The 12,648-nt window shown below is 31.3% G+C and overlaps 1 protein-coding gene across 15 annotated transcripts; it reads left to right on the top strand.

Annotated features, from left to right (window-relative positions):
* On the top strand, window positions 1-5,693 carry LOC120080569. 15 transcript variants are annotated; one of them, XR_005482562.1, is made up of 6 exons: window positions 1-197; window positions 1,177-1,616; window positions 2,053-2,651; window positions 3,213-3,342; window positions 3,440-3,555; window positions 4,061-5,131. XR_005482562.1 is itself a non-coding variant. In XM_039035278.1 (4 exons), exons 2-4 carry the CDS (start codon window positions 1,215-1,217, stop codon window positions 3,259-3,261), a joined length of 1,050 nt encoding a protein of 349 aa, XP_038891206.1. In that variant the 5' UTR covers window positions 1-197; window positions 1,177-1,214; the 3' UTR covers window positions 3,262-5,693. The 15 variants fall into 15 exon arrangements, 6 of the variants coding, with proteins under 6 accessions (XP_038891206.1, XP_038891200.1, XP_038891205.1 ...); XR_005482563.1 differs by having other exon boundaries at window positions 3,424-3,555; XR_005482559.1 differs by having other exon boundaries at window positions 3-197; window positions 2,053-2,826; window positions 4,061-5,130.
* Window positions 5,694-12,648: the final 6,955 nt, after the last annotated feature.

Raw genomic sequence — 12,648 nt, 5'->3', positions numbered from 1 at the left:
AGCTCGATTTTTGTTTTCTTGGGAAATTTATCAATGAATTTTTTAAAAAAGATTTAATGGGTTTTTGTAGAATCAAACAGAAAATTACAATCCTCACACTTAAATATCAAAATATAAACAAAAAATAAGAAAGGCAGAGGCAAATTACAGAACAGTGAAGAATTTTTGTGATAACAAATTTTCTCTCAAATCCCAAGGTCAGTGAAATCTCTTCCTCTTCGCTTCTTCGATTTTTTCATCGTTTTCTGGGTTCAATCTGTTTCCTTCTTTTACAAACCAGATCAAATTTGCAATGATCCTTAATGTTTATTATTTCCTTTTACAATTTCCGTTTCGTTTCTTGGTCAATCAAACTCTATTTTTCTGCTTCTTGGGTCAATTTCAATTTTCTGACTTGCTGTTTGGTTGCTCTGGAAACAGAAGAAACGTTCAGAAATATTGGGTATTGAATATATTTGTTGATTGTTCTTGTTGCACTAGAGACATTTTGAAATTGAAAGCTAAAACTATACTACTTTTACTTCTATCAAGTTTATTTTGAATGTGTACTTTCTGTTTTCATCGTCTTGTTATTGAGGAGGTTTTAAGATTTTGAGATTGGGTTTTCGTTTCCGTTTCAGCATTTTTCTTAGCAATCGAACATCGTATGAATGCGAATTAGAAGTCGGTTTGGTCCGATGCTAGTAATGGAGATAGTTTTGGTTAGTTGATGAACAAGCGATTGAAGAAGAAAATACCAAACGGGTTTCTAATTTTTTGTTGTATTCTCGTTAAGCAATCCAGATTTGATAGACGATTGTCTCTTAAAGCTAATTATGTTTATTCAAACGTTCAAGATTTCAATTTCCTTTCTACGTTCTTGAGTTTTGTCTTTTTTTTTTTTTTTTCCTTCCTTAATGCTTCATCACATATGAAATACTCTCGTGTATATTGTTCACCTTCATTCCTAGCGTTTCCTTTATTTTATATTTTCATATGGGATCTAATCTACTATATACATTATACATACAGAAGAACTTCTGAAAATCTGTTTTTATGACATTTGATCATTTTGTAATTTTATAGCATACTGAAAGCGTTGTTCTATATTGTTTGTTAGGTGGTGCTTTTATTTATTCAGGCAGTACTTTGTGTTGTAATTCTTAAGTTTTTGCTGGTTTTCCTTGAAATGAACAGATAGTTGGCTCTGGAAATCGGTTCACATACCAGCAAACATGCGATTCAGGAAAGGCAGTAAAGTGGAAGTGCTAAGCAAAAAGGAGGTGCCTTCAGGTTCCTGGCGTTCTGCTGAGATTATGTCTGGAAGTGGTCACTATTATACCGTCAGATATGACAAATTTGAGGGTGGCAGTAATCAAACTGTTGTGGAGAGGGTATCGCGGAAGGCAATTAGGCCTTGTCCACCTTCTCAGGAAGTTTTAGAGAATTGGATTCCTGGCGATGTTGTGGAGGTATTTAATGACCGTTCTTGGAAAATGGCTACGGTTTCAGAGGTTTTGGGGAAGAACAACTATGTGGTCAGGTTACTTGGATCTTCTTGTGAGTTTAAGGTCAGCAAGTTTGACATTCGAGCACGAAGATCTTGTCAAGATGACAAATGGGTTTTGATGCACAAGGTAGGTCGTATTCTCTCTACCACTTTTCAATTATAACTGTTTTTGTTGTTAAAATATCAAATGTTAAGAAGTGTAAAATTTCAGAGGCTAGAATTTATTATATATTATCTTGGTCTTACTTCTGAGCTTGAGTTTAATTGCTTTGCTGCTGATGAACTAGTAAGTCCCAGCTAGTGCTTAAGTTTGTTTTAGAAGAAGCTCTATAATATTTAGTGTAGTGTAGCTTCTCCTTTTTAAGGTTTGAGAATGATGTTTAGTTGAGTTTTGCTTTCAATTTTAAATTTTAGTAAAATGGAAGCATGTATATCAATGTTGTCAACTGAGGTTCCAAAATGGCTATAATGATACTATGAGAGAGATTAAAAATAGTATTTTTTTCGTCTCCTTCACGTGATTTCATCTCACAATTTTTTTCCATCATTGTTTGTGCATACAGAGGTCTGGCAATCATGGTGATGACAGCAAAGAGGATGAGAAGGCAAGCACCAGATTTTATGGTCTGAGCTCCCAAGTTCAGAAATGCCAAAATGTTCCTAATTTAGTAACCTGGAAAAGGGGACCAAACTATGAGTATTCTCAAGCTGAAACAATGGGTAGAGATGGCTTGAAATGTAGAATGTCGAAGAAAAAGCGAAGGTATCATAGTGTGGTTGCTGGCAATCCATCCATGTTGCACGAGCATGTAAAATCACTTGTTATCCAAAGAGGTATGCTGGGGGGAACATCTGGAGGTGCCTTTTTGGATAGAACCAAAATTTGTGAAATGAATGGGGACAGGAAGAAACAAATGGGTGTGGCTTACCATTCTTTTGAAGAGAACTTTAAACTAAATAATGCTGATAGAGCTACATGCTCAGTTGGTAGTTGCAGTATGACTGACAGTGACGACCGTGGGTTACCTTGTCATGTTACTATTGGCCGCAATGAAGATACCGATGGTTCTACAAGTGATGCTGAATCATTTTGTCATTTGGGATATGGAACAGGCAATTTTCTTCTATCCAGAGACAAGCCATTGGAAGCTGAAGTCCATAGGTTAGAGTTACATGCCTATCGATGCACTATGGAGGCATTATATGCTTCAGGTCCTTTAAGTTGGGAAAAAGAATTATTGCTTACTGATCTACGCCTGTCCCTCCATATATCAAACGACGAGCATTTGATGGAAATAAAAAATTTAGTTTCCACAAGCATTTCAAGTAGATGACAAGTAAAATGCACTTCTCCTCTTCAAGTTTTAAATTTTTTTCTGTAGAATACAATAATGATTCTTGTGAATGGTTCCTTCTAATTGTAAAAAGCAATATGAGAATGATCTTTCTTTCCTTTTATTTTATTTTACAATAGCTAGTGGTAAAATTGTACAAACAGCTTTATTGAAATTGAATTTATCTTAGTTCCTGAAGGTGTTGTGCTCTTCTTCTTGTTGCCCATGGATTCATCTATTGCGGATGTTTATTTTAATATATGCTCAACTTCAACAATGTTTTGGGCACAGTTCAAGGAAAACAGTATTGTAACAGAGCTTTGCCAGTTTTTTTGGATACTTTTTTGGATGGAATCGTTTCTTCACCTTTTTCATATGGCCTTTTGCAGAATCTATCCTGCGGTAGCTTTATCATCATTGTACCACTTGGAACTCTGAGAAATTTCACTTGTGAACATTGATGATGCATTTGTTCCAGTGTTGAAGTTGGGGGCTCTTGCGTGCCACACTTCTACATGTGTAAATAAGATTCTCCATTCTCTTTGCATATACAATATGAAATATTTGTCTAAATTTCTTGTGAAGATGCATTGATTTCAGTTTATATGGGTTATAGCATCAATTCAATTAAGGACATGCTTGAGCCTGACATCCTTCTGCCTGTGGAGGATTAGACTCTTCTTCATGTCTGGGGCTGTTCAAGCTCATTTCTCAGTGGTTGAAACTTGAAAGGTCGTACTTGGAACCTTTACATCATTTTGTTACATATGTCAATTTTTCCCATGAATCCAGACAATGATGTAACTTTCAATTGTTTCATATATTATACTTTTAATCCATTGAAGCTTGCTGCATGTTTCTATCTCAAGGAGATCCTCATGATAAAATCTAAGGGGGAGAGAGAGAGAGAGAGAGAGAGAAAGAAACATCCTAGTAGCATTTTTGAAAGGTCTTAATGTTTTATTTACATATTGTATTGTAGGAGATCTGTTACTTTGATGTAAAAGAACTGAACGTTTTGACCAATAGAAAAAGGGCATAGTTGTTACCCTCAGGAAATTTGTCGAACCTCTAGAGTATTAACATTTTTGTTAGTTTAGTGGTCCTGGGAAGTGGGAACTTCAATTTCCCTATAGCTGTTTCATTTTGGAATTGCCTATTTGGAAGATTTTTTTCAGCAGAAAAACACAATGTTCTGTACATCTTTTGTAGGTATTAAAACTCTTTTATCTTCTAGGTTTCTAGGATCTGCAGATAACGTTGTTTCACTGACCCTCTCTTGACATTGCCAACTGTCAATAGTTTACATAAGGGCCTCATGTACAGTATTAAGCAAGGCATTATGATTGTGCCTGATAAGGTAAACTTGTGAAATGCTGTCTTTTATCTTTTTACTACTCAGGTGGTTGTGGTTACTTAATGAACTCTGCAATTTTCAGTGGATTATACCTCTTCTTGATGTAGCATCAGTTTATATGTACACATAATGATTCAGGCATACATCTTCTAGAAACATCTGCTAAAGGAGAAAGAAACTGACAATGTTTATGTATATTTTATGATGACATCCTCAGGTTTTTTTGAGACAAATATCTCCACATCTATGTTCACTGTTATATGTACACCACTAGTTATGGAGCTATCAATTTGAAATTTCAATTACGATTATTGGATCTGTTTCTCTTCGATGAACACGTTGACTAAAATGTCAGCAACTCGGGAGAGTGAGTTTTCCACCATAGTAAAATTGTGTAGTGTAGAATTCAATAATGGCAGACAACCTGGCATAGGGTGCATGATCTAGGTAACATAAAGTAGAATCTATGAACTCTGTTTATTCCTCCTTATTCATTGCATGTTATGTTATTTTCAGTGTAAAACGAAGGTTAATTTGATAAAGTTTGATAGTATTCTTATTTGCATCCTGCAGACATATTAAACTAGGGATGTGTATAGTTCCAGCTCGGCGTTAAAGCCGGTGTAGAACTTGTCTCAAAGCTGTGGGTGGATATCCCCTCATGCTCCTCGATTGCTTGTAGTTGCATAAGAAGTGAGACTTGCTCTGTAACCATCATGCTTATTTTGAATATTTGAATCCAAACAAGCCTCATCTCATCATAGGCTTATTTGTTTTACTTTCTTAAATAGTCTTCATTTCGTTACGCTGACTCCTGTGCTGATCATGCCTACTTTAAATGAATTAGCAGAACCACTGTTTAGAAGGGAGTTTGAAAGTACAAATCACATTAATTTGTTTATACTTCTGTACAGATGCCATCAATCTCAATGATTTTCTTTTCTTTCTTCTTCTTATTCTTTCTCTCTCTTGGCTTTAATGTCCATAAAATTCTCCATTTTTTGTTGTTCATCATTACTTGAGTTGAAATATGGCATTAGCAAGGAAGTTTCAAAATCTCGGGTAGTTTTTTACTCCATTGTTATTCTTTTAGGAAGAGCATTGTAGTGCCTGTTTGCTGTTTTTGTTAGGTCTAGTACAAGAATACAGCATTTGTTTCTCAATTATTCTGCTCTATTTGAAAATTTGGCTGCATGAAAACAAAAAGGAAACAGGGTATTTTGGCGTTGATTGGTACTGATGGGGCAGAGCTTCCTGTTTTTCTTGCTATTATGTACTGAATTGATCTGATACAGTTCGTCGCAGTAATAGCTTGATAAATTATGGTTGAGGTAAAAGTTATACAAGTTACACTTTTCCATCTGGTTTATTGTTTGAACGAAATGTTCTGAAGTTTTCATGTGATCAGGTAGTTTGGAATCGAGAACTAAAAGATAAGTTCAATTATGGTTTTTGTTTCCGAATATTTCAAAATTTGATTTTGCTCCATAAATTTTGTCTCTCTTCTATTTTCATCCTTTTTTGCTTTTGAAACTAATTTGAAGTCCTTACCATAAAGTGAGAATCTAGATATGACATTTGAAAATTTTGGAGTAAAATTCAAGGACAATAACTAAATGTGCAGTTTAATGAAAGTTAAAGGACTGAACTTAGAATTCTAAAAGTTAGGGATAAGAAATAAAAAGAAAAAGACCAAAACAATATCTCAACCTATTAAAAACATTTTGATGGTATAAAAGATTTATGAAACATTTAATGTTTGAAGTAGGTGACATTAAGAAATTGAATATGAAGAACCACAATGCCTAACCATCCAACAAGATAGTAATAACCCCACTAAGTTTTGTTGGGTCAGCAGGTCTAGTCTAATCAATGCATTGTTTGTAACAGTCTCTATTGTGCCACTATAAGAAAGTCATACTTTTGAACTCAAAAGCTTTTGCTGTTTAATTTCTTATGTCCTCTCCTTCAAAAACAGCTTTTTAGTGTAAAGGCTCTTCAACCTCAATGATAAATGCTTCTCCATTAATGGTACAATTAATCCCCATTGCGTGGAGAGTTTTGTTTGTATTTTCTCTAACCTCTCCACCCCCAAAAGTTACTTCCATTATTAAAGAAGAGTAAACAGATGATTTATTTCACTCACTTGTGCAGTCTTTTACACTGCACTCTAATGTGGTATTTGTTGATGATCCAAAGTTCTTTCATTTTGAGGAATAAATGTGACATCTGATTTCAGGATCTTGAATATATGAAAATATGGTTAAGATAGATTTAAAAGAATCGAAAGTCTACCTATACCAACAAGGTGCAACTTTCTTTTTGGTGACTCAGTCATAAGAACTTCAAAATTAAGCTTGCTTAGTTTAGAGCAATTGTATGTTGCATGACCTTTTGGGAATTTTCCTACAAAGCATACTGAAAGAACCCGTGTTGGTTTGTGGAGATATTGTATGTTGCATGACCTTTTGGGAACTACTTCTACTCCACTCTTAGAAGTAGTTCAACACAAGTAAGAATGACGCAGCCAAGTCGCACAAAATGCAGGGGATGCCAAATCTGGATTTTGAATCCTAAACCTGGAGCATTACAATATACGAAGAAAATGTAAGTAAAAGTGTTAGTTCTCTAAACGGTGTATGAACTGTGATTAGTTAAAATGATCGTATTGATTACAGTTGGGGGGTTAAAGAGTAAAAGGGAGTAAGAATAATGATTGGCACATGGGAGTTTGGTATGTTATAGTTAAATCCACATCTTTTCATGTTTTATTGAGGAGGGGGAAAAAAGAAGTGATTGTGGTTGAAAAATGGTTTCTGTTTAAAAACAGGGGATTGGTGTTGCCAAGAGGCTTAGCTGTAGGCTATGCAGGTGGAATTGTCATCCACTTAACAAACAAAGCTCCAAGTTTTGGCAAAGAATGAGCAGTGCATTTATGTGGCTCCACGAAATCCTCTCTTATTGTCTCGTTTGCACTTCTTCATCATTGCTATTCCCATGTGGTTTTGCCTCCCCATACATCTTAGAGACAGAAACAGCTTTCTCTTCTATTCAATTCTATATCATCTTCATTTCTTTGATTTTGTTATGCGAATATATCCCCATTTTTTTTACCTTTTTTTATGATGTTGAATCCAGTTATTTGTTCGGAAAAAACGATTACCTTAAATATCATTTTGATTCGTATATTTTCAGTCTCATTTCAATTTAGTCTTTACACTTCATTTAGTCCCTATTAATTTAATATATCTCTAAAAACTGAGGTCAAAGTACAAGTAAACACTACAATAAACTAGGAAACGAACAAAAAAAAAAAAAAAAAAGGTTCCGAGACAAAGAGTCTTATTGAGTCCTCACAAGAGAAGTCCTAATCCACTTAGAAAGACAAATAAAAATCTTAGATCGAACAATCTGATTAATCATCCGGAAATATTTATTAAAAAAAAAAGGTTACTATTTAACAAATTTTGATAAAATTATATTATTTTATTATTTATTGAAAGTATATAAATTAAAATCAACACAATAAAGGGTTGTTTCAGTGAGTTATTATAGAAATTGATGTTTTAATTGGTGGGTCTTAAATGATATGTTGTTTTGTGAAAAAATAAATAAATAAATGTTAAAGCGTCATTAGTACAGCTAATTAAATTAGTTTGAGTAGTGATTTGTTATGAAAATTGACATTTTAATTGTTCATCTAAAATTAATTGATTTGTTGCGAGAAAATGATTGTTTTGATGGGCATAAATATGAGAGGATCTTGTGTGGTACAATTATATTATATACGATCTTAATTTTGAGGATTTGTTTTGGAAAATGATGTTTTAATTGATGATCTTAGATCTTGTTTTGCAAAAAAGAGAAATATCCTTTTAGTCCCTCGATTCTAAATCACGTTTTCATTTGATTCTTAAATTTTAAAATAATATCTTTAGTTTTTATTTAGATACTAGATTTTAAATGTTACCTTTAATTTGTGTTTTGGATGTTCTTTTCATTCACTTTCTAGGTTTTGAAATATCAGTTAATTAATTTGAAAGAATAAAATTAATCATGCTTCCATTAGTCTTTTTAATAATTTTTCATCGCTACTAAAATTAATTAAAAACTTTCACATTCTAATTATTTTTAACTCATTAACCGGAAGTTTGACAATAAAGACCAAAAATGAACATTAGTAAAACTTAATAGTAAAAGTGTAAAATATTAAAATTTATGGACCAAATGAAAACTAAATTTAAAATGCAAAAGCAAAATTTGTAATACTGAAACATGAGACCAAATGGAAATTAAACTCAAAACTCAACGTTAAAACATAAAATTTAAAATTGAGGGACCAAATAGAAATTAGAGTACTCTATATTCAAGGATAAAAATGCAAAATTTTAAATCTTAAGGATCAAATAAAAACTATATTCAAAATCGAAGGACAAAAAAATGTATCTATTCATAAAAATGGTTACTTTGATGGTTCTAAATGAAAGTTTCATAATAATAGCCTTAATAGGGGGTCAATTTGGTACAACCCATATTGTATACTATCTTATTTTAAGGATTTATTATAGAAAGTGACATTTTAATGGGAAGTTTTAGACCAAAAAAGTTTTTTTTGGGGGGAAATGATTGTCTTAAGGGCCTAAAATATTAATGTCTTTTTATGTATTAAAGGGTCATTTGGTACAACTATAACTAATATGTTCTTAATTTTAAGTGGGTTTGCTATGGAAAATGACATTTTTATCAATCATTTTAAATCAAGTGATCTGTTATATTAAAAGATGATTATTATTTTGATGGTCTTAAATATGAGTGTCCATTCATGCAAAAAGTAATTATTATTAGAGGTCATTTGGTCCAGTTGTGTTATGTATGATGAGATCTTAATTTCAATGATTTATTATGGAAATTGATGTTTTAATCAAATTGTTCCTAATCAAGTGATTTATATTATTGAAAGAAATCATTGTTGTGATGCTCTTAAATATGATTGTCCTATTTTGAAAAGTATTAAAGAACAACATAAGAATAAGAAATCTAAGGAAAAAAAACTAGAGGAAAAATTACCCAAAAAAAAAAAAAAAGAAAAGTAAAAAAATTCTTGAAATTTATTATTTGCCTTTTTCTTTTTTAAAAAAATACTACTATTGCTTCAAAATTATTTCAAAACTACTCTTAAAATAGAAATTTATCCGAATGTTGGATGAAAATTGGGCCAAAAACAAGTGTCAGTCATCTAAAATGATTGGACGATGTTTGGGTCTTAATTTCCGCTATAGATCAATTACCACACCGTTTTGGATCACATTGGTTTTGTCCTAACATTCTAATAGATTTCTATTTCAATAGGTAGTTTTGAAGCATTTATGAAAGATGAATGCTACTATAATAATTCAAAGAATAAAAAATATTTTCAAAAGACAAAGTTAAGTAATATTTGTTTATAATTTAGCTAGAAGTCTATGAATGGAAAACATAATCCACGAAAATGGATTGGGTGATAAATCTAAAAAAAAGGACTATGACACCTAAAAATAGGATGTAATTAGCATTAAGCTATCAACATAGTCGTTACAATAAATATAGTTTAAATGACATAAAATTTATACTATTAACCCCTTGAGGTGAGAGATTGTGTTTGAATTGTACAAATAAGAAACTAAGTAACAATCCCATGAACCTATGTTTGCATATCAAACAAACTTCAATCCCATGAACCCATGTCTACATATCAAAACAACTCTTAATAGTCATAAAGGCTTATGTCTTTTCTCTCTTTTCATGAGCAAAGACAACAATTTTGAGCTCACACTTCACACACACACCTATTCAATTGGGGACAGTGAACTTCATATATATATTACCACAAATTCAAATAATAATAATAATAATCATCGTTAAAATATCATTTTAGTCCCCATACTTTAAAATTTGTTTAATTTTAGTGCTTGACCTTTCAATTGTCCAATTTTAATTCATGTATTTTCAACAAATCTTAAACGTTATTCCCCAAAGTTATTACCAAATAATAATAATAATAATAATTTTGATGCAAATAAACATACAAATATTTTTTCAAATTATATAATGAAAAAATCGACAGTAAACTACGTTGCGGACTAAACTTAAGATTTATTGAAGCATGAAAATTAAAATTGGACAAATTTCAAAATATAGGGATCAAAACAGTATTTTTAACCTAGATGAGGGTGCTAAAGATGAAATCTCCTACTACTAATCTAGGGTATGGTGAGGTTACTAAAGATATGTCAACATAATTGAGATATTCAAATATATGTAAAGATCTCTCTTTGTTATAGTATCTTGTTAAAAAAATAATTTATAAGTGAAATTGAATTAGGTTCCATAAAAATGAGTGAGATTTGCATTAATTTTCAAGTAAATGGAGCTGTCTTTCTCTAATCAAGGCCAGGCATCAACCAGCTCATTTCCTTTGGTTTCAAGTGTAAAATTAAAAATAAACAGAGAAAAAAATGGTAAATTAGCCAATAAAATATGGAATATTAGAATGTTGAATTTGTCTTATAGTGAAGAAGGAGGAGACAAAGGCTTTGATATTAATGTGGAAGCATGCCAATTGAGACAAACCCATGAGTGAGGGAGAAGAGTTTGTAATAATTAATTAATTAAAAAAAATCAAAGTACATCAAATTTATAATTGATAATTTATTAATTAATTAAAAAAAAGTCTTATAAGGTTATAAAGACATGAAAAAAAATGATATTAATTTACTTGATAATATCATCCAAATATAAGAAGTATGAAGGGGAAAAAAATTATGAAAGTGTATGAATTATTATTATCCAAATCACTTGCATGTGATAATAATGGTTTTTGTTCCTTTTTTAGCACAAATTTCAAAATCAATATATATAGTGATATGATAAGGGAGAATAATAATCTTTCTAGAATGGCTTAGGGGGAATGAAAATAATTAAGGCCACAAGGAGTTTACTATATTGATTATTAGAGAGTCACATGCTATTGATTCCTTTTGAACCAAACTTAGCCTTTAAATTAAGAAAATATTAATGGGAATATAAATTTTTCTCTTTTTCTTTAGATTTTTTTTTTTTAAAAAAAAAATTGTTTTTAATTTCACTAAGCACACCTTCATTTGGGGAGTATAAAAAAGAGCCTAAAGATTAGAGCTTTTCTCTTCAAGACAGCATAGAAGATCACAAAAGGTAATATACAAGAAGAAAGGATGTTTCTAAGAAATCTAACTTCTAATATTATATATATTATAACTTTAAAATAAATCCCCAAAACTCCAAAAAAAAAAAAAAAAAAAAAGGTGCATTAGCATGCTGATTTTTTTTTTACAACCATATTCATTGCTGTCATTGCCTTGGCCATTATTGAATCTTCTCTTCTCTTTGTTTTTAGAATCACTTCTCACATGAAAGCTGGTTTTATTTTGGGTTTTTTTTTCTTTTAATAAAAATATCAACAAATAATAATAATAAAGAAAAAAAAAATCGATATATAGATGTACGTATTTACTTACAGTATATTAACTACGTCTATGAATATTGAGTACTTTATTATCTGAATGTTTGATTATTTTTTTTCTTTTAAGTTAAATCCAATTCTTTATTTTTCTCACTTGTAATTATCTACTAGGTATTATACTATTAAGGAATCTATTTTCAAGAATAATTGAAGTTGTTCTTCTTTTAAAGCTAAAAGTGACATGTAGGTGTAAAAAGTAATACAATATATAACCTTATACTTCTATAAGCTGCTATCAAATGTCTTTTGTTTCCTTCCAAAAGGAAATATTTTTTTTTTGAAACAAGTGTGAAAGAAACTAAGTTGTATTTTGCACACCAGCAATGCCTCTTGATTTGGTGACAAAAAGTACAAAACCACAAGAAAGCAAAGTGCTTTTATAATATTATCAATGGGGACTGTGCCATTATCATTGGAGATTGTAAAATTTTTGCCAAGAAAAATTCCAAACACTAGGATGTGATTTTGCAAAGTAGATTTTAGAAAAAAAAGAAAATCATACCCATTTCCCAAAGTGCCTTTCTTTTCTTTCTTTAATCCTCATTGGTGAATGGCATTGAAATTAGAGCTTGGCTTCATTTGTGGTCGCCCAAAGCAAGAGCCAATCATGAACAATTCCATTGCTTTTAAACTTCCCTTTTTTTCTTTCATGGGGTTTCTCAAATCTTAACTGGAAGCCATGCATCAAACCTCTCTGTTTGTTTATATTCAATTCTTAACCATAAAAATAAGCAACCCCACATCTTTGCATTGGTAAATGGGAAGATTTTGTTATATGCTAGTAACAAATTTAATTTAAAATAGAAAAGGGTTCTACTTTGAATTCTTTTTAAAGTTCAACCATCATCAAGATATAAAAACCGATTTTGAATTAACTTCTTAAGGTAAAAAGGTTTCTAATTTAACAAGTTTCTTCTGTATTTAGGTGAAG

This window comes from Benincasa hispida, chromosome 6 (genome assembly GCF_009727055.1).
Source record: "Benincasa hispida cultivar B227 chromosome 6, ASM972705v1, whole genome shotgun sequence".
Taxonomy (NCBI): domain Eukaryota; kingdom Viridiplantae; phylum Streptophyta; class Magnoliopsida; order Cucurbitales; family Cucurbitaceae; genus Benincasa; species Benincasa hispida.
The sequence above is the reverse complement of the archived record's forward strand: the minus strand, read 5'-3'. Positions and strand labels throughout refer to the sequence as shown.

Bases quoted from the DNA above. Each gene is read 5' to 3' on its own strand.
- LOC120080569 (XM_039035275.1), top strand. From the start codon at position 1,215: ATGCGATTCAGGAAAGGCAGTAAAGTGGAAGTGCTAAGCAAAAAGGAG. The intron at 1,617-2,052 runs GTAGGTCGTATT...TTGTGCATACAG, and splicing joins AATGGGTTTTGATGCACAAG to AGGTCTGGCAATCATGGTGA.